Genomic DNA, 25126 nt, shown 5'->3' on the forward strand with positions numbered 1-25126 from the left:
TGTTAGCCAATTAATATTAACATAACATATGGTCACTTGTAACAATATCGTAACAATATAATCCGTGACATTTCCCCTCCCTTATTCAGATGCCACCTGGCGTCCTAGACAAAAAAATCCATATACAAGTCTGCGGTTCAGCCCTGTAGTGCACAAGAAAATCAAAAGGTTGAATTGCAAGAAACCACCGAGTAATCCTTGCATTACAACCTCTCATTCTGCCATGCCTGACAAGTTTTGGATTTGAAAATAAGGGAAATTTTTCGGCACCCACCACGAGCCATCCCACCACCCCAACCAAGCTCCAGTATCCCTTACATTTTAGGACAGGTGTACAAGAAATCTAAAATAACCACTTGTCATTTACATTTTATTTTCATTACACATTTTCTTTTAATTTCTCATGTGGCTCTCTGGCATTCACTATAATGACTTATTATACAGATTTGTTACAGACTTTGTATCCTTGTTGAAGTATGAAAGTAACTTTGTTTTTGGCACACAGCATTGTCATTTTAACCTCCATTTTATGACCTAGTTAATGTGTAAATGACCTGCAGACTACTGCAGGTGGCAATTCTCGTGAGGCAACTGACAGTTCAGTTTGGAGAGGCAGAGGATTTTTTTTTACATTATCTTATAATACGGGAGATTTACGGGAAAATACTAATACGGGAGGACGGCGGGAAAGAGGGGTAAAATACGGTAGTTTCCCGGCCAAAATGGGAGACTTGACAGCTATGCATTCTGCACAACCAGGACAATGCCCGGTGATCTGTCTCCAAGTTAACTTGCGTCCTAATAAATAATACATAAAAGAATCCAAAGCCCATTTAATAGCTAAACACTCCTTTTCTACTGTACAGGAGTTACATTCTCTCAGCAAAAGTCTGCAACTAATATAAGCAACTGGCTTCAAATCACCGGTTTCCCCTTGTAAAAGGAAAGCTCCGAGTCCTCTCTCTGAGGCATCAGTCTGCACAGTGAAAGTTTTACCAAAATCTGGACTCTGCAAAACTGGGTCTTAACAGAGGGAAGCTTTCGGGTCAGTGAAAGCTGCTTCACACTCCAATGTCCATTGTACATTACTTGGATGGTACTTCTTGGTCAGCTCAGTAAGCATGGCTGCTCTACTTGAGAGATTTGGTATGAAACGACGATACCAACCAACAAGTCCTAGGAAAGAGAGAACTTGTTTCTTTGCTGTTGGTCTCCTGCGCTGATGTGATAGCCTCCACCTTGCCCACCTGAGGACGGATCACACCCCAACCCAACACATAGCCAAGATATAACAACTCTTCCTTAGCCACAACACATTTGTCTGGGTTTATTGTTAAACTGGCTTCCCCATGCTGCAGATGATCAGCCCAACTGTTACTATAGATTACAATAGCATCCAGGTAAGCTGCTGAGAAGTTCTCTGTACCCTTAAGAACCCTATCCATGAGCCTCTGGAAGGTTGCCGGTGCTCCATGTACTCCCAAAGGAAGAATTTGAAACGAATAGCAACAAAATGGTGTTCTAAAAGTCGTATACTTTCTACTGTCCTTCACAAGAGGCACTTGCCAGTATCCCTTGCATAAGTCAAGAGTACTGAGAAACTTAGCTTTGCCGAGACACTCTATTAAATCATCCACCCTTGGCATTGGATAAGGGTCAAATTTAGAGAGAGCATTTACTTTACGAAAGTCCAGACAAAACCTCAGACTCCAATATTTCTTGAGGACGAGGATGGTGGGACTGCTCCACTTGCTATCTGAAGGTTCAATCACATCCAGACTCAGCATCACATCCAGTTCCTCCTTCGATACTGACAAGAGGCTCTCTGGAACCCTATAAGATGCTTGCCTAATAAGCTGATGTTCTTTCATCGAGATGTTGCCTGACTTACTTCTTTCCACTGGTCCAACAACATCCACCCCTATCTTTTCAAAAGGCATATCAACCACTGGCACAGGCCTCCCTCCTGTTAGTTGGCATTGGGCACAGGAGCTACAGTAGGCTTTGACTTCCTCATATAATTTTGGCCAATAAAATCTCTTTCCTATCCTCTGCAGAGTTTTCATATAGCCTAAATGTCCTGCCCAGGTAATTGTGTGGCCCAGCTCAAGGATTTTCTACCTAAATTTCTCTGGCACCATCAACTGAAGGCTGTCTTCACTTTTCCTATACAAAATGCAATTTTCAATTAGATAAACTACTATCTGGCTGCGCACAAAGGCACACAGTGTGCAGAAGTCGCCAACTGTCTGCAGAGTCAATAGCTACAGACCTCCAAACCTCATATGGCCTTCAGATTACCTCAAGAACAGTGTATAAAGAACTTCATGGAATGGGTTTCCATAGCCGAGCAGCTGCATCCAAGCCTTACATCACCAAGTGCAATGCAAAGTGTCGGGTGCAATGGATTAAGGCATACCACCACTGGACTCTAGAGCAGTGGACACATGTTCTCTGGAGTGATGAATCATGTTATAGCTGGGTCAACTCCATATTAAAGCCTATGTATTAAGTGGGATGTCATTAAAGTTCATGTGTGTGTACAGGTGTGCAATACTTGGCAATATAGTGTACCTCTAGCCAGCAACTGCTTGTCAAGTCATGTCTTAATATAATACTCAATGGGCTCTATTTTCCACCTGCATAAAGTGTGACGCAAAGTGGTTTTGCTAGTTTTGTATCATCGCATTGCTCATTTTCATGCCATTTGTGCACATCATCAAAATAATATATGATTTTGCTCCCGCTTTCCACTCCTAGGAGTGGTGTTTATATAAGGAGACGTGGCAGGGCGCATTGTTTGCACATTGCTATTTTAAGGCAGCGCAATGTCATTCCGCTTTTGACTTATGAAAATCATGTCTAAAATGAGTGGCAAATTATTAAATAGTATATAGAGGGCATGTTTTAGAAATGTGCAGGTGCACGACTCATTATTGACACACAATAATGGTATTTTGTTATTTCATTTTACTTAATTTATATACGTTTTATTAGAGAGTACAAATGATCCTTTCACATGATCATACTGTTCAATGAAACACCAAAAGAAAAACAATATATATTAAGTGAAGAACACACCGTATCATTAAAAAAACCTTTCAGGTTCATTATCACTTCCCTCATAACAAGCTGTGGATTACCAGGGACATGAAAGACCTCCTTAATAAAAAAAAGAGGGCATTCATGGAGAGAGACTGGGCTGAGCTGAAGTGTGTACAGGGAGAAATAAGGGACTGGCTGAATGAGGCAAAGGAATCATACAGTAGGAAGGTGGAGCGGAAGCTGCAGGAGAATAACATGAGTGAGGTCTGGCCTGATATGAAAACAATTATGGGTTGCGTGAAGAGCAAAAGGAGAGACGACGGGGATGCGGTAAGAGCAAACCAGCTCAATCAGTTCTTCAGCAGATTTGATTGCCCTGCTCCTGCCACTACAGCCAGCTCAGCCAGCAGCCCACCTCCCTCACCAGCTGCTGATTCCTCTTCACCTCATACCCCCTCACCTCTCCCAACAGACATGGATGTATCTCACCCCTCAGCTGCCGCCACAGACAGTGTGCCCCCCCACCATCACTGCAGATCAAGTTAGAGGTGACCTGAGGAGACTTTGCCCCAGCAAGGCAGCTGGTCCGGAGAAGGTGTGCCCAAGAATGTTAAAGGCCTGTTCTGTCAAACTGGGGGAGCCATTTCAACATGTCTTCAACTTGAGCCTGCAGCTGGGGAGGGTTCCGACACTCTGGAAGACATCATGCATCATTCAGGCCAGTGGCCCTGACATCTCACATAATGAAGACCCTGGAACGGCTGCTACTCCATCTCCTTAGACCTCAGGTCTGCCACACACTTGACCCACTGCAGTTTGCGTACTAGGGGAAGGTGGGTGTATTGGACGCCATCCTATACCTGCTATACAGGGCATACTCTCACATAGACAAGGGGAGTGATGGTGTGAGGATCATGTTCTTTGATTTCTCAAGCACCTTCAACACCATCCAGCCCCTGCTACAGAGACAAGCTAGCAGGGATGAGGTGGACTCTCATCTGGTGTCCTGGATCACAAACTACCTCACAGATTGTCAGACTCAGGGACTGCTCCTCTGAGACTGTAGTCAGTAGCATGGGTGCACCCCAAGGGACTGTGCTTTCCCCTGCCCTGTTCACCCTTTACACATCTGACTTTTCTTAAAACTGATACGGCAATTGTGGGGTATATTAGGGATGGTCAGGAGAGGCAGTACAGGAACCTAGTGGAGGACTTCATGAAATGGTGCAGGGCAAACCATCTGCAGCTGAACACCTCCAAAGCAAAAGAGAAGGTGGTGGACTTCAGGAGGTCAAGGCCCCCTCTGTCACCAGTCTCTATTGTGGGGGTTGACGTTGAAGTAGTCAGGTACCTGGGGCTACAGCTTCACAACCAACTGGACTGAATTCAAATCTGAATGGGGTATGACCGTGCTGTTTATATGCAGGCTGCAGAAATGGAGAGATGTGATTTGAAAGTCCAAAGTGAGGGTGGGGCACTCCTTTGTAAACCCCAGGAATGTTGCTTTAGACATGTTCTAGAATGTTGTTTCCTCTTGTGGGAATGTCTACATGTTGATGGTATTTTCAGAGAAATTTATTGAGTTTTGCATGATTAAATTCCCCCACAATGATTAAGGCTCCCTTGGGGTGTGGTTTCCTGTTTATTACTTGCACCCACAAGTGTCTTCAGTGCAACATTTGTGTTAGTGCTAGGCAGAATGTAAACAGCAGTAATATCAAAAATAGCATTTTATCATTAGAAATTCCAGGGGCCTGTTTCACAAATACGGATTTTTTTGCTTAGCAGGATAACTTTGAGGCTAACTAAAGGTAACTCTGGCTTTCCAATATCACAACGCTGGTTTACTTTTTTGCAGGGGTACAACACCATGATAACTCATGCTACACACCCTAACCTGCTCCAGATTATGTTTCACGCTCACAAATCTCAAACAGTGCTTGGACCAATTAAAGAAAGAAATTGGTACATTACTGACATAATAGAATAGAATGGTTATAGAAATTAAAGAAATTGGCAGCATCCCTCCAAATTTTTATTATACAATACATCCAGATCAAACAGGTTTCATTAAAGGCAGACAGTCCACTAACAAGATGAGGAGACTAATTGGCGCAATAGACTACTGCAACATTCAAAATAAGGAAGTCATAATCGTCTCATTGGACACAAAAACGGCTTTTGACAGGGTCAACTGGAAATTTCTAATGGCAACCTTACTAAAATTTGGATTTAGAGAGGACTTCGTATCCTGGATTAAAATTTTATACAGTTCACCTAAAGCCTGCATAAAAACGAAGCTTCATTCTCAGAAGGGGCACTAGGCAAGGTTGTCCACTTTCTCCATCACTATTTGCAATATTTATCAAACCATTGGCAGCAGCAATTCAGAAAAATAATAATATCAAAGGTATCCAAATAGCAAGTATAAACCATAAAATTAGTCTTTATGCAGATGATGTATTACTTTTTCTTCAAAATACACAGGGTTCTCTCACGGAGACGATAAGACTCATAGATAAGTTCTCCTCCATATCAGATTACTCTATTAATTGGAACAAGTCAACTATTCTTCCAATATCTTGTGACTTCCAGTCCAATCTAACTATCCCACTTCAATCTGGGAAAATTAGATATCTGGGTATTAACATTTCTGCCAAGCTGTCAGATTTGACGCGATTAAATCACAGTCCTCTGCTTAAAAAGATATAAGATGACCTTGCACAGTGGAATAATCTGCCCACGTCACTTCTAGGAAGAGTAGCAACAATCAAAATGATGATCTTACCAAAAATTAACTACATGTTCTCAATGGTTCCGAGTCACCCTCCGCTGACTTGGTTTAAATCACTGGACTCCTTAATTTCAAAATATCTATGGAAGTCCAAACCACCACGAATAAGTTTAAAAACTTTACAGAAACACAAAAACTGTGGGGGTTTGGAGCTTTGTACAACTACTTTCTTGCCAATAGATTGATATATGTCCTAAAATGGACTATGCAAAACAACTTAGACCTTAACTGGCTGGATATTGAGCAAACTTTCTGTAATGATATTCGAGTCCAGGACCTGCCATTTATCAGCCATATACTTAAACAACATTGCTGTTTAAAGATCATTAACATCAGCACATCGCTGACAGCCTGGTGGGAATTTCTTAAAATGAACCAAACTTCACTGGTCCCATGCAAACTGACACCCATCTGGAACAACCCTGACATCCTGTTAAATAAAAAAATGATAAACTTCCTTGCTTGGCATAATAAAGGAATCAAGGGCCTCGAACATATAATCCAAGACAATCGCATGATATCATTTGACAAAATAGCAGAAACTTATGGCATTGAGAAAAACAAATACTTAGAATATCTTCAACTTAAATGAATAATACACAATAGATGGTGCCGTAGGCAATTAGATCTGGAGCTTTCACCTAAAATAGCAAACTTCTTAATAACTCCAAATAAAAAACCACTGTCTAGGATTTACATGCATCTAGCAGAATCTGATACAACACTTTCACTCCCTACCCATAAATGGGAAAGGGATTTACTCATCAACCCAGACACTAACTTCTGGAGGCAAATTTGCTTGAATACCTTTCGAATGAATCAGAACTCCAACCTGCAGCTATTACAGTACAAAATTTTACACAAAACGCACTACACAGGGCAGAGGATGTTCCAGATGGGTATGAGAAATACTGACATATGCGTAACTTATAAGAAGGACGCACCAGATAATTACCTGCATGCTTTCTGGTACTGCACACCGGTCAACGAATTCTGGCAAAGGATTTGTGAAGACTTATCGACACACCTAGGGTATCCCATCCCACCCTCCCCCTCACTCTGCCTGCTTGGGGACCTCACTAACATTAATATAGACACGAACATAAGAACATAAGAAATTTACAAACGAGAGGAGGCCATTCGGCCCATCAAGCTCGTTTGGGGAGAACTTAACTAATAGCTCAGAGTTGTTAAAATCTTATCTAGCTCTGATTTAAAGGAACCCAGGGTTTTAGCTTCCACTACACTAGCAGGAAGACTATTCCATACTCTAACTACACGCTGTGTAAAGAAGTGCTTCCTCAAATTTGTTTTAAAATGTTCTCCCGCTAATTTCCACTTATGGCCACGAGTTCTAGTATTTAGACTAATATTGAAATAGTCATTTGGCTGAACAGCATCCAGACCCGTTAGAATCTTATAGACCTGAATCATATCCCCCCTTAGTCTCCTTTGCTCAAGGCTAAACAGATTCAGTTCCGCTAACCTCTCCTCATAAGACATTCCTCTAAGACCAGGAATCATTCTCGTAGCTCTTCGTTGCACCTTTTCTAAGGCAGCAATGTCCTTCTTGAGGTATGGTGACCAAACCTGCACACAGTATTCTAGGTGGGGTCTTACCAAGGAATTATATAAGTGTAACATCACCTCCCTTGACTTAAACTCCACACATCTAGAGATATAACCCAACATTCTGTTCGCCTTTTTTATTGCTTCCCCACACTGGCGAGAGGGGGACATGGAAGCATCAACATACATACCGAGATCTTTCTCGTAATCAGCTACCTTTATTTCGTTGGAACCCATAAAATATCTGTACTTTATATTTCTGCTCCCTGCATGGATTACCTTGCATTTATCTGTGTTAAATTTCATCTGCCATGTATCAGCCCATTCGCTAATTAAATCCAGATCCCGTTGAAGCCTCTCTGCTGCTAGATTAGTATCTGCTACCCCGCCCACCTTGGTGTCGTCTGCAAATTTAACCAGCTTACTGTATGTATTTGTGTCAATATCATTAATGTAAATTAGGAACAATAGAGGTCCTAAAATTGAACCCTGCGGTACCCCACTATGAACGGAGGCCCACTGTGACATTGTGCCTCTAATAACTACTCGCTGCTTCCTGTCAGTTAGCCAGTTTTTGATCCAAGTTGCCACAGTTCCTAAAATCCCTGCAGCTTTAAGCTTTAGCAAGAGACGTTTGTGGGGGACAACATCAAAGGCCTTCTGGAAATCTAAGTAAATCACATCATAGGCCTTTTTGTGATCAATTTGACTTGTAGCTTCCTCAAAGAACTCAAGTAGATTCGTTAAGCAGGATCTACCTCTCCTAAATCCATGTTGGCTATCCTTTATGATGTTATTTGCATCCAGGTAATCTACCATTTTCACTTGAATTATAGCTTCCATTATTTTTCCAGTAATGCTAATTAAACTGATTGGCCTATAGTTTGCTGGATTACTTCTATCCCCTTTTTTGAATTACGAATAAATCTTGCATGCTTCTCACAGTACTAACCATTGCAAAGAAAACAATCCTTCTGAACTGGAAGTCAAAAGAGAATTTAAACATAAATCAATTAAAAAATCTAGTCTTGGATTATGTTTCCATGGAGAGGATGTCTGCCTGTAAGAAAAATCAATTGATCGATCTTGAAGATAGTTGGACTCCAATAATTAATTTTTAAATGTAATGTTGTTGGGGGTGGTGGGGCCTTGCCCTCCCCGCCCCGGGATGGGGGCTGGGTGGTTGGGGTCCTCTGGTGTTCCTCTTGGCTGAGGTCACGTGGTTGGTGTCTCTGGGTGGCCGCTGGCCCGGCCTGTTGGGGGCAGTGTGGGGGATGGGGGGTTCTGCCCTCCCCGGGGTGGGTAGCGCGCTGAGGGGGGCTGGGGGATGGGGCCTCTGGGTTCCACCTGTGCCGCTGCTCTGGGGTGGGTGGGTTTGGGGTGTGGGCTCTGTCGGCTGGGGCCGCTGCTCCGGCTCCCGGGCGGGTGGTCGCCCACATGCAGGAGGGGCCTGGTCTGCCTGGGCCCGTTGCCTGGTGAGGGCGGATCGGTGTCTGCCGTTGGCGATTCTGGTGTTGGGTCATCCGGCGCTGTTGGGGTGGTTGGGGGGGCGGTAGGGGGAGCCTCTGTCTCGCTTGGGGGGGGGCTTGGGGGCGGGGGTCACCCCACCTGGTCGGACCGGCTCCCCGTTTGCTGTGGTGCCTGGAGTTGTCCCATCCTTGGCTGCTAGCTGGGGTCTCATCGGGCATGGTGCGGCGGAACTCTCCCGGTCTGCGCCCGGGCTGCCTGTGGCGCCCCTGAACACCCCGGTGGGCTGCCCCTGCCGGCTGTGCGAGGTTGGGGATGGGGATGGGGGACCATCTGCCAGTGGTGGGGCCCTCATACCCGAACTGCACCCACTAATTTTAATGCATTGTAGACATAAACACACAATTCTCTCACACATATACATGCACACTTCACACCAACATGGGACGGGGAGGCGATGGGGGCTGAGGGGCTCCCCCTAACTCTCTGTCTCTGGCCCTGCGCGGGTGGGGTGGCCATCTGGGTAGAAGATCCATCATGGGGGGATGCAGGCGGTCCTGGCCGGCCTCCTCTCGTGGGCCGCGGGTCAGGTGGTCCTTGGCTCTGCTGCACCGTGCTGGGGCCCTGTCGGGCGGTCCAGGCAATCTTTGGACGCTCTGGGCCCTGCTGGGCGAATTGGGGGGTTCAGTTTGGGCTGGGCGGGGGATTCTTTGTATCGGCCTCCCTTAGATCAACCTGCAGTGTCGGGGGGGGATGCCGGGTCGTTGCGGTGGGTGGCAATCCGTCCTGCCGGGGGATGGGCTGGGGGGGCCGAGGCCCCTCCGGTGTGTGTGGGGGGGTGTGGTCCCAGTTGATGGGGCCCTTCGGCCCTGGACCCGCTTTCCTCGGTGGGGGGGTTGCGAGCGGGACTGGGGGACTCGCTGCCCGTCCCCCCTCTGCGGGCCTCCCTGTACGGGGGTTGACGACCCCTTAGTCCCTTGAGGGCTCCCTCTCAGGTTGGGCGGGTGGTTGTCTCTGGGACGCGAGGCCGTAGACCATTATGCCATGGGGGCGGTGGGGTGGCCTCGGTTGCCTGGTTCCCCCTGCCTTCGCCTTGGGCCCGAGGGTGGGGGAGGTGCTGTCACGTCCCCTGATGGCATCAAATGCCAGCACATCCAATGACAAATCAGTTCACACCTACACTTGCACATACAACAATGGGCGCATACGAGGTTGAGCGATCAGTATCATTACTATTATTACTTTTTAGCGTATGTTATAGACATAGGAATTTAAATATACATGTATATGTGTAGGACATGCTACATTTATATAATACCTATTTGTAATATTATTATTATTATTATTGTCGTTGTTGATGTTGTTATAATTTTTGTTGTTTGATGTCCTTGTAATGAGGGTTATGTTTCATATGGTTGTTTGTATTCTGTATTCCCCTACACTTAATTTTCTCCATCCGACCTTCATTATTATTCTTCTTATTCTTTTTTTCTTTTCCCCTCTCCCCATGGTGATTAATGTCTGTTATTGTTACGATTGTTTCTGTATCCCCCCCCCTTCTTTTCTTTTTTTTTTTTTTTTATATAATCACGGTACTAGGTGGGCAATATTAAACAACAACAAAAAAAATGTTTTCATTTTTTCATTGTTTTCAAAAGTAGTAACAATATGAGGATCCATTAGCAGGTAATGAATTAATGGTTTTTATACAGCAATTCAATTATAATAATATGTTTCAAGAAGGCAACTAACATATTATTACAAGACAAATTCTATTATTTAAAATCGGGTAAAATCCAAAGAAAACAGCACAATGCATTTGAATACAGTGCCCGACAAAAGTCTTGTCACTTAACCAAGTTGTAGGAACAACAAATAATAACTTGACCTGTAGTTAATCAGTTGGAATCAGAAATGGCTTATAAGAAAAGGCAAAGCCCTCTAGATTATGCTTATTATACCAAAATAAAGTTTTGCATCATTCATTGAGTTTTGTCATGTAATTAGGACAGAAAGGGCAACTTTTGCCTGGACAAAAGTCTTGTCATATATAAAAATAATGTAGAAATTATACATATACTTCATTTAGAATACACAAACATGCTACAATAACATCAGAACATAAAGTCATGGTGCCTTGGAAAAAAGAATTAATAATGTGTATGACTCCCATGAACTTGGAGGACCACATCCATACGTCTTGGCAATGACTGAAATAACTTGTTGATGAACTCATCTGGAATGGCAAAGAAAGCAGTTTTGCAGGACTCCCAGGGTTCGTCTAGATTCTTTGGTTTCGTCTTCCAAGCCTCCTCCTTCATCTTACCCCAGACATGCTCAACAATGTTCATGTCTGGTGACTGGGCTGGCCAATCCTGGAGCACCTTGATCCTCTTCAGTTTCAGGAACTTCAATGTGGAGGCTAAAGTATGAGAAGGAGTGCCATCCTTCTGCAGAATTTGCCCTCTCTTATGGTTTGGAATGTAATGGGCAGCAAGAATATCTTGATACTTCAGGCTGTTGATGTTGCCATCCACTCTGCAGATCTCTCGAACACCCCCATGCTGGATGTAACCCCAAACCATGATTTTTCCTCCACCAAACTTGACTGTTTTCTGGGTGAATTTTGAGTTCATGCGGGTTCCAACAGGTCTCCTGCAGTATTTTTGCGGCATTTGGTATGTAGTTCAATGGATGATTCGTCAGAAAAATCAACCTTCTGCCACTTTGCCACTGTCCATCCTTGCTGCAAGCTGTGGGCCTTGGCAAATTCAACATGCTTTTTTTGTTGTGTTCTCATTAATGCTGGTTTCTGAGCACTAATTTGGCCATGGAGACCACTGCGTACGAGAATTCGAGAAACTGTTCTTGTAGACGCGGTTTCTGGTGACCAGTTCTGATGTAGCTCTGCTGCAATTGAAAAAGGGTTGGCCCTGGACTTTTGAAGCAACAAACGGTCCTTTCAAAGAGTTGTCTTACGGGGTCTGCCTGACCTGGGCTTGTCATGAGCATCACCAGTTTCTTCATATCTTTTTTTAATCCTCTCCACTTGACATTTGGATACATTAACGATGTCTGCCACCTCAGCAGCAGACTTGGTCTGTGGTTGAATCTTTGGCATGTTGTCAGAAGTCAGGTTGCACTTCAAGTGAAGGTCTGGTGTTCTTGGGGTTCTTTTTATACACACCTGGGATTATGTTAATTACAATATTTGTCACAGGTGAACCTCTAATCTGTGATTGGTTGAATCATTAAAAGACATGACAAGACTTTTGTCCTTGCAAAAACAGGTGTTATGGACTTTAACAAGCTGTGAACATCAGGACACTTTTTGACTGTTTCATTTTGCACCCAGTTATTAATGTGAAAGCCCTTGGTATTAAATTGATCCATTCATTGTAACAATTGATTGATTAGAAATAAAGTTATATGCCTTTTTAAGTTACTATGTCCTTATGTGACAAGACTTTTGTCAATGACTGTATATGGGCGATGGGGAGGGTTGCAGGTTCGGGCCCCGGGTCCTCCTGACCCCATCGAAGTGTCCTTGAGCAAGACACTGAACCCCAAATTGCTCCTGGTGAACTGGTTGGCACCTTGCATGGTAGCCTCTGCCACTGGTGTGTGAATGCATGTATGAATGGGTGAATGTGAGGCATAACTGCAAAGCGCTTTCAGTGCTCGAAAGAGTAGCAAAAATGCGCTATATAAATGCAATCCATTTACCATTTACACACTGGTGAAGCACAAACAATGAAAATTAATGTCTTAAAATATTGTATAATTTCCCATCAACACGTATCAGATATTTTTGGAAGAAAAATGATAATGCCTGCTTTTAATAATAAATATATGGTGCTTTTTATATCCTGTCCATTCTACATTTCTTACGTTCATTATGGTGAATGTTCAGTTGGTTGATTTGCTCGGTGAATTCAGTCTCTTCAATGGTCTCCGTTCTTGGTACTGACAGTGAGAAACGTCGCTTAAAGTTCTTCATTTTGTTCATTATCTCAGAGCAACAATCCTGGGGAGAAGAAAAGACACCGCAAATCTCACAAAGACAGCTGGACAACATGCATTGCTTTAGACAAATCAAACTATTAACCTGCTGAATATTTCACCTGTCTAAAAAATATTTATTCCAAAGCGCTACAAAGGTTTTAATCCAGCACAAACTCAGCACCAATAATCTGAGACCATTTAGAATGTCATTCTTCTATTTTTTGTTTAAGTCAACTTTAAACATACACCTTTCAAAAACCTATTTTCACAGGTGCTAACAAATTGTTTTAAAAAAACAAACAAAAAAACCCAAACATTATGAACCAGGACCAAGCCAAGACTTTTGAGCTCCGCAGCTTACAAACATATTACAGGTCAGGTTCTGGATGGATGTATTTGAGCAGTACTCATAAACTTTACATTATATATTAAAATGTATCCAGAAGTTTAAATGAATATGATATGAAAAATTATCAACCTGTCATTCACCCCGATTCATTCTCCATTACTTTACCTGTTACTTTCAGAGTAGCTAGAACTCATTTTGTCTTTAACAGAATGTATTGTGGCCATCATAAAGCTCTGCTGTCTATGACATTAATTAAGGCTACCTGTTTTATTAATATCACTATTATTTAAAATTATCATTATTATTATTATTATTATTATTATATTTTAAACGGTTGATGCTGTCAATAATAATAATTATGATAATAATTATGGTTGACTATGTCGTGAATATTTATTGTTATCATTATTATTAATAATAATAGTAATAATAACTAGTAACTGCAGTCAATGACTGAAGGGTCCAAAGCGTAGGATGATTGTCCTGGTCGGACAAACAGTAGAGGAGGGTATTAAAAATTCAGACAGAACTACATAGTTGTCTGAGTGTAGGCCTGACAGGTCAGTAGATGTCAGACAGTACAGGACTGGTTTGGGTGAGACGGTCTGAGTATTAGGTAGAAATTAGGATGGAGATTGTTCAGTGTAGGTCTAACAGGTCAGCAGATGTAGGACAGAATGTAGAACCGTCTGGTGCACTGATGTGGTAAGTCTAGATTTTACAAGTTAAAGTTTGTTTGTACTGGCTGTGTGAACATAGACTGTGTTACATATTCTTTACAACAGTGCTGAGTTTGGGATGTTCTGCATGTAACAGTAGTAATATAATGCTTTGTCCTTTTCTAGGCTGTTTATTTAGACATGATAAGGGCTGAAAGTTTTTTGAATGGCATTAACTGAGTGGCATTTATGAAATGGAGCACTGCCTCCACCTGCTGGCGAATTTATTAAAAGAAAATCTGCAATATACACTGCCTAGCTTATAAATGAAGTCTCATAATTTTCTGAGTCAAATGGCAGACAAATGAAACTAAATTAAAATATGGACTCAGGTGAAGGGAAAGGTAACAATTCTTAGAAGGTTTTATGAGAAATAAGGACATTTCAGCTGAATTTCCTAAGGTGGGTCTTAGACATATATAGACAGTGGCCGGAGCGGCCCCGTTTGACTGATCAGCACCAAAGTTGGAGGGTCTGTCTGTGGTCTAGTGCTACATTCGTGCCTCAAGTTTGCTGAGGATTGGATGAAGCATAGCTGAGATTAAGCTGCTTGATTGAAATGAGCATGGAAATGGTGCAGGTTGGGTGTGGCTGGTGGCTATACTGTACAGGCAAGTCAAGTTATTTTTATAAATTATCCATAAGGGCACTGTCCTGATTAACCTGCTACCAGAATGACCTAGGTGGGGTGTACACTGTAGCAGTTATAGGAATATGTCATTCATGGAGTTTTTAAACATCACAAGGGAATACAAATCAATGCCATTGGACAGTACATATATCTTGATTTGGCATGACTCACAGAACAGGATTTTGACGAGTTTTATGTCAATTGAACAGAAATGAGAAAAATGTAAGTTTCACTATTTCTGCAGGTTTAGAGAGACATGTTACATTGCTGTAGCTCCCCCTATTGACTGATCAGCGTCAAATTTGGAGGGCCCTTCCCCAGTACTGTCGTACAGGACATTGTCAAGTCTGGTGATGATTGGCTGAGTCAGGCCTGAGATACAGCTGTCTGATTGAAATGGGCATGGCACCAGTATGGTCTGGGTGTGACTGGTGGCTGTACTTTACAGAAACTTTAGGATTTTTTAAATATTTATTTATAAGGACTGTCTCCTGATTTGAATGATACCAGAATTATGCAGGTTGGGCAAAAACGAAAAAACCTGTTTTCAGACTCTTACAAAATAGGCAAAAACGGAAAGAGGTAGGACAAAGATCTATATAGCTTTGAATTTGGCATAAAACACTAGATTAGCTCTGTAACAAATCTCAATTTTATCCTTCAAAGTTCAGGAGAAATAGGCAGAAACACAAAACTTGACACTGTAGCACCCCCATCTGGCAGACTGGGGTGCCCTTACCAGGGTGAGGTCAGGGACTGTAGACACATGTATCATCCAGATTTAGATCCGATTGGTGATTGCTAGGCCTGTAAAATGCATGCTTGATTTTCATTGGCTAATTATGGTCACCATTTTATGACTTATGACTGCCATAGTAAGGGTATGACCTCAGGCTTGGCCATAGTAGACATGTGCCAAATTTCACGTGGATTGGCCAAGCAGATCAGGAGATATTTGAAGTAGGTATTTGTAGCGCCCCCTATTGATGAAATGCGGCTGACAGACTTGGGTCGGACAGTCTGAGTAGTAGGTAGGAATTGACATCTTCCTGCCAAATGTGGTTGGCCTCGGTCTTACAGTTTAGGCTGCCCATTCAGTTTTAGGGAAGAAAAATAATAAATCCTAAGAAGATAACTGCAAGCAGTGATGAACGGGTTCAAAGCTAATGGACAGAAGCAATGGGGAGGAATGGAGTGAATGGCATAAAATTAGTAGTTTAGTAATGATGGGAAATGAAGTACAGACTGTAACTGATGGCCAATGCATTTAAATAGTCAGAAAGTAGGAAATGCTACTATGATAGGATGCGACCTGACATTTGGACATTACAGTAGAAATGTTCATCAAGGTAGGATAAAAGGAAAAGGGTAGATGAGAAAAAGAAGGGAAATGTGGTGACGAGCTGTTGGAAAAAAATTCAATTGCTGCAGTGTACACAGCCTGAAGTATTCAATTTCATTGGCTAATTATGGCCACCATTGTATGACTAATGACTGCCATACTATGGAACTGACTTCAGGCTTGGCCATAGTAGGCATATGCCAAATTTCACTTGGATATGCCAAGCAGTTCAGGAGATATTGGAAGTAGGTATTTGTAGTGCCCCCTATTGACTAAATGTGGGCCGCTTTGTATGGTGTCCCCAGAATGGAGCAGGGAGGTAGGATTTTAAGTTTGGTTAAGGTAGGCTAAGGCAGGGAGAAGTTATAGCAGTCAGACTGAAACTGGCCAAATTTAGGTGGAGTTTGGGCGTGGCAGATGGCCGTATGATACAGAAATGTCAGACTTTTTTATAACAATTAATCAGCTCAGAGGACTGATTGGTTTGACACCTCATTTGTCTGATTTGGTCAGATAGTGTAGGACTTTAAGTCAGAAGTAAGTTATGTAAATTATGCAAATTAGCAAACAATCTAAGTAGGCGGAGCCTAATAGTTTCACTCTGAAAGTTGTAGGGAATATCTTCCTGTATCTGTAGAAAAAAGAATTTTGATTGTAGGACTAACAGGACAGGAGATATTGACCAAAAAGTGTTTGGGGGGGGGGGGGGTATAGCGCCCCCATTTGACTGACTGACCTGGGTCGGAGGGTCTGAGTAGTGGGTAGGAATTCACATCATCCTACCAAATTTGGTCAGCCTCGGTCTTACGGTTTAGGCTGCCCATTCAGTTTCAGGGCAGAATAATAAGTATTCCTAAGAAAAAACAATGATGGTCCATAGCACTTCGTGCTTTGAACCCTTAATAATAACAGTCACAATAACATGACAACAAGAAGATCATCATCATGAAACAAGTAGCCTGAATGCAAATCCTTCCATCCCCATGTGGTAAGCAGAGTGGACCTCATCCATCCACTTGAGGACAAAGTTTCAGTGCTTTCCTTTTCAGTCACACATGAATTATCCAGCCATTGCATCTCAGACATATAAGAAATGAGGTGCAGTATGCTCTAGCAATCCATTTGCTTTGCTGCCAGGCAACGATACTGAGAGAGAGAGGTGATGAACAGCTGCACGTCTGCTAGAGATGTAAACAAAGCCTGCAATCACTTAGTGTGGAAATGCTGCCTGACCATCTTCCCCTTTTGCGTGTTAGATCCATCATATTTGCATTTTAGCGTCCAGTCTTCTAATGGTAGGAATAATAGCTAATAAAATGAAATTTTAAACCTGACACTAAAAACTACTCATTTAGGGGCAGCGTGTGGCTCAGTGGGCTAACCCTCTGTGCCTGTGATTGGAAGGTCTCCGGTTCAAACCTGACCTTGGCACATCTGCAGGTCATTGAGCAAGGCCCTTAAACCCCAACTCCCGGGGTGTTGCTACGGATGGCTGCCCTTTGTGGCCAGCTTACTCTCACCTACAGAGAGCAAATTTGGGGAGGTGTAAAGAAGAATTTCCCCACAGAGATTAATAAAGTATCAATTACTACAATGGGTTGGTGCCCCATCCTGGTTATTCCATGCCTTGCACCTGTCAATAGGCTCCAGACCCCTGTGACCCAGCATAAAACAGGGGGGTTTGAGAAATGGATGGATTGATATTATTCATCAATTACTGAACTGCACAACGTCTACTTCTCCCCCGCCTCCTCCTCCTCTCACCATGTCAGCCAGCAGTAATGACAATACTGTATTAACATTCCATACATTATATGCACATACATATTTTGTAACAGTCAATGCATTCTTAAACTAATATTGTATTGTCCCTTCGGAACCTGTGTTGCTTGCATTTCAGCTAGAATAATTACAGATATGTTTACCTGTAAAGTGGCATGTTTTTCCAACCTGGGAATCCAATATGGATTAATTAAACACAGTAGAAAAACAAACACAGGATCAGTTAAGGTCCCCAGATTACAGACATGCAGGTTTGAGCAAATTATTCTTGCACCGCACTGATTCATTAAATGTTGTAATACAATCAGCAGTTCCTTAAATCATTTGATATACACTCACCTAAAGGATTATTAGGAACACCATACTAATACGGTGTTTGACCCCCTTTCGCCTTCAGAACTACCTTAATTCTATGTGGCATTGATTCAACAAGGTGCTGAAAGCATTCTTTAGAAATGTTGGCCCATATTGATAGGATAGCATCTTGCAGTTGATGGAGATTTGTGGGATGCACATCCAGGGCACAAAGCTCCCGTTCCACCACATCCCAAAGATGCTCTATTGGGTTGAGATCTGGTGACTGTGGGGGCCATTTTAGTACAGTGAACTCATTGTCATGTTCAAGAAACCAATTTGAAATGATTCGAGCTTTGTGACATGGTGCATTATCCTGCTGGAAGTAGCCATCAGAGGATGGGTACATGGTGGTCATAAAGGGATGGACATGGTCAGAAACAATGCTCAGGTAGGCCGTGGCATTTAAACGATGCCCAATTGGCACCAAGGGGCCTAAAGTGTGCCAAGAAAACATCCCCCACACCATTACACCACCACCACCAGCCTGCACAGTGGTAACAAGGCATGATGGATCCATGTTCTCATTCTGTTTATGCCAAATTCTGACTCTACCATTTGAATGTCTCAACAGAAATCGAGACTCATCAGACCAGGCAACATTTTTCCAGTCTTCAACTGTCCAATTTTGGTGAGCTTGTGCAAATTGTAGCCTCTTTTTCCTATTTGTAGTGGAGATGAGTGGTACCCGGTGGGGTCTTCTGCTGTTGTAGCCCATCTGCCTCAAGGTTGTGCGTGTTGTGGCTTCACAAATGCTTTGCTGCATACCTCGGTTGTAACGAGTGGTTATTTCAATCAAAGTTGCTCTTCTATCAGCTTGAATCAGTCGGCCCATTCTCCTCTGACCTCTAGCATCAACAAGGCATTTTCGCCCACAGGACTGCCGCATACTGGATGTTTTTCCCTTTGCACACCATTCTGTGTGTATCTACGAACCTGATTGACTGAATGTTATGGTGCGTTCGTTTTTCTCTCAGAACTCGGAAATTCCGAGTTGAGTGACATCACGTCCGACAATCTCCCATTCCAGCTACCCACATCTCAGAACAAACATGGCTGCCTCCATGAACACGTTGCTGTGTGTTGTTGCTTTATATTTTAGCAGATTTGGAGTTTTCCAAATGGAGAAAATGGAGAAATGGAGATTTTTTCGAGAGACAAACAAGAAACACGAACCAGTCAAACCACATTAAAAGCTTTATAAAATACTTTAGTGCATTCATAGCGATATTCTTTTTTCGATCGGTAAACAAACTACAAACAAACCAAGTCGCCATGTTGAAATTACGTCACAGGGGCAACTCGGGCAACAAAATCTGGTCCGACTTCAACGTCATAAAAGGGGCGTGTTTCCGACGGGAAGTGACGTTTTTCGTGACGTTCGTGACATTTTCATCCGAGTTCCGACTTGGAGAGAAATAATCGAACGCACCATCAGTCCTAGCAATTCGTGGCCATGGGTGCACTATTGGAACACAATCCTCTGTTCTATTTATTTGGCATTTTGGAATAAATATCTGTGGTCATGCTGCCTTCTTGTGTATGAATAATGCATTACACTTTTCCCAGAAATGACAAGACTCAGGAAGAAAAGCACCTTGTGATTTGTCAAGTTATCCTTATCTATTCTTCCTTAACTACTTATATCCTAGGTGGCATGGTGGTGCAGTGGTTAGCCCAGTTAACTCATAAGTTTGGGACTAGGATTTGAGTCTCTGCTTTAATCTCTGCTTTAGTTTCATTTGTGTGGAGTTTACATATTCTCCCTGTGTTGTCATGGGGTTTCTTCTGGGTACTCTGGTCCCCCTCCCCGTTCCCCTCCCCGTCCCCCCACAGTCATAAAACATGCTGAGGTTAATTGGAGTTATCAAATTGCCCATAGGTGTGAATGGTGTGTGAGTGTGCCCTGCAATGGGCTGTTCCCTGCCTTGTGCCTATAGGCTCTGGACCCCCTGTGACCCTGAGTAGGGCAAGCAGTTTCAGAAAATGGATGGATGGATATTTATATCTCCTTCCATTTCAAAGGATGGCTCATTTTGCAGTACAGAGACAGAATAATGATGTTTAAATGTTTGAAGTTATTTAGTGCATCTTATTTTCAGCTTAAATCAGGTATATATTGTTGATATTTAGCTTGTGACATCACACAAAGTGAGTTAAACACCCCCTGAACCAAACACCCTCCAAAAGCCTGATGGCAGCCTTCCTGTTATTTATTTATTTTTTACCTTAAAGGTAATATACATTTAAATTTTGTTCCATTTTAAAGGACACGTTGGGGCTGAGACTGGGAAAGGGTTGGAGTTAGCTTTGGAGGTGTATGTTGGGGGCGGGGGGTGGGGGGAGGACCAGTAGTCTTCTCTGTTAGGATTTCTCTTCCCTGTTGCATGCTGTCTGTGCTGTACCCTCTACTGTCCTTGTGAAATGATGGGGTTTGTGTTACATTCTCTGTTGTTAATACACACCATTGCTATGTCCCAAACATTATGGTGCCCTGCAGTGAGGGGGACTATGCATTAAATGTGTTGTAATTTCTACATGGTGAAACTGAAATGCATGCAAATAATTTTAAAGTCTGGAATGTGCACTTTAATCATGTGTGAATTGTTTGTAGTGATGGGATTTATGGCTCTTTGAGGGGATCCGGATCTTGGCGATCCGTTCCTTTCAAAGAGCCGTTCAAAAGAACGGCTCTTTTGGCTCTTTTTAAATATTTAGTCAGTTTTAAGAAGCCAGCTTGGGGGCATCTCAGTTTATCCTGGAAATAATCACTGGGAGGAATGATGAGGTGAGATTTGTAGTCAAATAATTAAAACTCAGATATCACACACCAATATCTGAGTTTGAATTATTCTGAAATATTGATTATTACCTCATTTGTCATGTGTGTACTATATTCCATATGGTTGCACAACATCCCTCTGCTTAGACAGTGACATCACTATTTTGGATTTACCTTTAGTACAAAGTGTGTGTATGTGTAAAGCTACGTTGACTTATGTTATTCATACAATACCTACTCACAAATAAACATCAAAAACAAAGCCGGCTGCAATGAATTTCTGTGCAAAACAGCTTTTACTACAAACACTTCCACACAATGTGGAAGTGAAGGATGCGTGCACAACTATCATCATGCTGTTAGGCAGTAGCACCCCTGCGCTGGGTGCGCCCCTCCCCCTATAACTGTTCTGTCTCGCGGAGGAGCTAATTTGTGTGCATCTGTGTGAAACACGCATAGGAAAAAAAGAACGACAGAAAGAACGGCTCCCCTCCAGCCGCGACTCGGCTCCCATCGTTCATGTTTATGAGCCGTTCAAAAGAATCGGTTCGTTCGCGAACGTCACAACTCTAATTGTTTGATTTGCCATTTTAAACTATTGAGCAGAGGGGTGAAACAAGAAAAAACGTGTCTTTGTCCCAAACATTATGAAGGGCACTGTATGTGGGTGCAAACCAAGAGAACAATAATTGATACTTTATTGATCACTGTGGGGAAATTGTCTTTACACCTCCATCAACTTGCTCTATTTTGTAGAGTAAGTTGTCTGCGAAGGGCAGCCACCCGTAGAGGCACCCAGGGACCTGGGGGTAAGGGCCTCACTCAAGGACCCAGACGTGCTGAGTCTGAACCGGTGACCTTCTGATTATAGGCACACAGGCTTAGCTCACTGAGCCACATGCTGCCCCAAAAGGAAGACATGCAAATTCCAGGCACAAGACTTTCAAACACCACCAAAGGAGCCTTTTCACTGCACCAGGTACCAAACTTTTGGTACTAAAAACTCGGTCTTGTTTATATTAATTTCCAGTCCAAACCAGCAAGGTATTCCTTTGGAACTTTGGTAATTTAATGTGGGACTTGAAAATGTGTTCATTGTCGACTGGTTATGCAAATAACCTGCTTCTAAAACACAAAATACAATTGCCATCTTGAAAAAGCATAGTTAATTAAGTATAAAAAAGTAATAATAATGGATGGATGCACTGGATGCCATTTTGGGACACATGCTCATAATACACGGGGAGAAGTAACATCATTGATTCGACAACTTTTCTGCTGAACTTTATTAGTGCTAAGAAAAAGACCAGAAACTGACTATAAAAATAGCAATTTAGCAATTTGGAAATCCATACTACCCAAGAAAGGTGAACGACAGCTGAGCTAAAATGCTACAATGATGATGGCAACAAGGTTTGTATTTGGGTTTTATAAAGTGAAACTGTCATCATTGTCAGTCTTCTTATTTTTAACAGCTATGTTGTGTAATGACAGGTGTAGAATGTGATATTACTCTGGGATATACAGTACAGTGGAACCTCGGATTACGAGTAACGCGGTTTACGAGTGTTCCGCAAGACAAGCAAAGATTTTAATAAATTTTGACTTGGAAACCGAGCAAGTCCTGCTTTACGAGCGCCAAGTATCATCAAGAATCATATGGCACACATGCGCTCCATGTTTTTCTTGTTTTTACCTGCGCTCGGCTTCAAAACAGGAAGCGCATGCGTGCACTTCTTGTTTTGACGCCGAGCGCACGTCATCACAACTGAACCAATGGTTATTCACTTTCTCACGCTGCTGAATTGTGGGTAACGGTCTCCCATGCTCGGTCTCAGTTGGCATGCCTCACTCATATAGTCAAAATTTAGTAGAAAAGCACCACCTGAATAAGGGCGTAGCAGTGCGAGCGATGAATCTGTTTAACGACAATGCAATGTCCACATTTTTGCGAAATCGAAAAGGAGGCAAAAGAGGCTGTCATTGGATGGGTTCCTTGTTAAAGTCGCACAAACAGAAAAAGATTCCAGTGAGCCAACAGATAGCAGTGATTCCGTTAATTATAGTGAAAGTCGTCCCACAAAATAACCCTCCTCTTCTCCTCTCTTGTCTTCCTCACACCATCCACGATTCTTTTCAAAGGTAAAGCGCAGGTTAATTTGTTTTATGTATTTTCACTTTATATTTTGTGTTAATTTTTATATGAATATTTTTGAGTTGTGGAACGGATCATATGAGTTTCCATTTTTTCTAATGGGAAAATTCGCTTTGATATACGAGTGCTTTGGATTACAAGCATGTTTCCGGAACGAATTATGCTCGTAAACCAAGGTACCACTGTATATTGAAAAAAAATCCCAAATGGAGACAATAAAGTCTAAAGTTTAAGTCTTACCATTACTTAGTCTTCGTGTTTGAGAATACCTGACCGGAAATGCTGTAAGTGACGTCAGACGCCGGAGACTTGGCGGAAAACTTGAATGAACAGCGAGGACAGCGAGTGGAATTTGGAATCACTAGAAGAATACATTGACTGGTACTTCGACGCTATAGTCATGAAGAAGAACCTAAATACATCTTCCCCGGCCAAAAGCGAGACGCCCGTCATCTAAAAGAAGTCACCCGGCAGACTCCCCCGGAACAACTTCGCCGACTAGTAAAGACTTTGCCGACATCCTGGATTCAATCGACAAGCGAATGTCCAGCTTCGACGCGAGGTTGTCTCTGGGCGAGATTTTACATCAGGAATTCAAATCCTTGAGGGAGTCTTTGGAATTCAGCCAGCAACAGGTGGAAACACTTGCTGCTGAAAACGCCTCACTACGGGACTCCGTTAAGTCTCTAACTGAGAATGTGGCTCATTTAAAGAAGAAAATAAAAAAATAAAAGAGACTGTCATTGATCTCCAAGCCCGTAGCATGAGAGATAATCTGGTGTTTTCAGGCATCCCGGAATTTGCTGAAGAGGACGCAGAAGTTACTGTTAGAACATTTATCAAGACCCACCTGAAGCTTCCAGAGGACACTGTGGAAAACATCTGCTTTGAAAGAGTCCATCGGCTGGGAGCTAAGAGGCCTGGTGCCCTGAGACCGCGTCCTATCATGGCTAAATTCGGATATTTCAAGCAGAAGCAGCAGGTGAAGAGTCGCGGCAGGGAGCTGAAAGGAACGGACTTTGGCGTAAATGACCAGTTCCCCAAAGAGATCCTGGAGTGACGCAATGTTCTGTTCCCAATCTGACGCAGCTCCATTCAGAAGGGCTCCCGAGCTGTCATCACCGTGGACCGGCTCTACGTGGATGGGCAGCTCTACCGCGACCCTAACATCACTCCCTGGTTATATTAACGACATTCCAGATAAGAACCCGTTATATTTTTCTTCTTTTCCCTAATCCTCTTCCATTCACATCAATCTACCTTATACATGTTAATTCGCTAATTTAATGTTATGTCATAACATAACAAATACACTACCGTCAGTCTCCGTAGTGCTACAGTGCTAACAATGTTTTCGTTTCTCTGTCTTTCACTTATACCCTTACCCGCGTGCCCCTTTGTTTGTCTTTTTCACTTCTCCCTGCTTTCACTGCACCGATCACCTGCTTTAAATTTCTACTCAGTCACTCACAACACCCTCGACCTGTGCACATCTGTATGTACTCAGCGTCACCACAACCACTCCGACCTTATAGTGCACACATATAGGATACACACACACACACAAGCGCTCACACGCTCGCTCATATCTCACTCATTTGCACGTGCAATATTAGCTACACACACACGTCTATGGGCACACTAAGGCTTGTCTCATGGAATGTGCATGGAGCTGGCTCCAGAGAGAAGAGGTTAAAAATATTTAGCCAGCTTAAAAAACTACAGGCAGACATTGTTTTATTACAAGAGACTCATAGCCCTGCCACAGCTACAGATAAACTTAAAACACCTGAGTTTCCTAATGTGTTCTCAGCCTGTTATAACTCTAGGCAAAGGGTGGTAGCAATTTTAATACATAAAAATGTTAATTTCACAGTACTCAACACAATTATAGATCCAGAGGGTAGATTTATAATCATTAAATTATCTATACTTAAAAAGTTTTGTATTGTTAGTATATATGATTCAAATGTTGACAACCCTTCATTCTTTCACGTTTTCTTTACCGCACTCTCTGAACACCTAGATAGTGCACTTGTTCTTGGGGGCGACCTCAACTTCGCACTAAATAAAGAAATGGACAGCCTCAGTACAGCTGGTCAGCGCAATTGGGAATCCATAAATATAGTTAA

At 42.7% G+C, this 25126-nt stretch overlaps 1 protein-coding gene across 3 annotated transcripts in view; it reads right to left on the minus strand.

Annotated features, from left to right (window-relative positions):
- cdk18 (cyclin dependent kinase 18) overlaps nucleotides 1-25126 on the minus strand; it is a 120417-nt gene that overhangs the window by 35741 nt on the left and 59550 nt on the right. For all 3 annotated transcript variants that reach the window (XR_002836967.2, XM_023802135.2, XM_023802134.2), the window contains exon 2: nucleotides 12767-12902. Coding sequence is in view for 2 of the 3 variants with exons in the window: in XM_023802135.2 (XP_023657903.1) it covers nucleotides 12767-12884 (118 nt within the window). In the remaining variant the exon portion in view is untranslated. The remainder of the gene's footprint in view (nucleotides 1-12766; nucleotides 12903-25126) is intronic.

The sequence above is a fragment of the Paramormyrops kingsleyae genome, chromosome 8, assembly GCF_048594095.1.
Source record: "Paramormyrops kingsleyae isolate MSU_618 chromosome 8, PKINGS_0.4, whole genome shotgun sequence".
NCBI classification, from domain to species: Eukaryota; Metazoa; Chordata; class Actinopteri; order Osteoglossiformes; family Mormyridae; genus Paramormyrops; species Paramormyrops kingsleyae.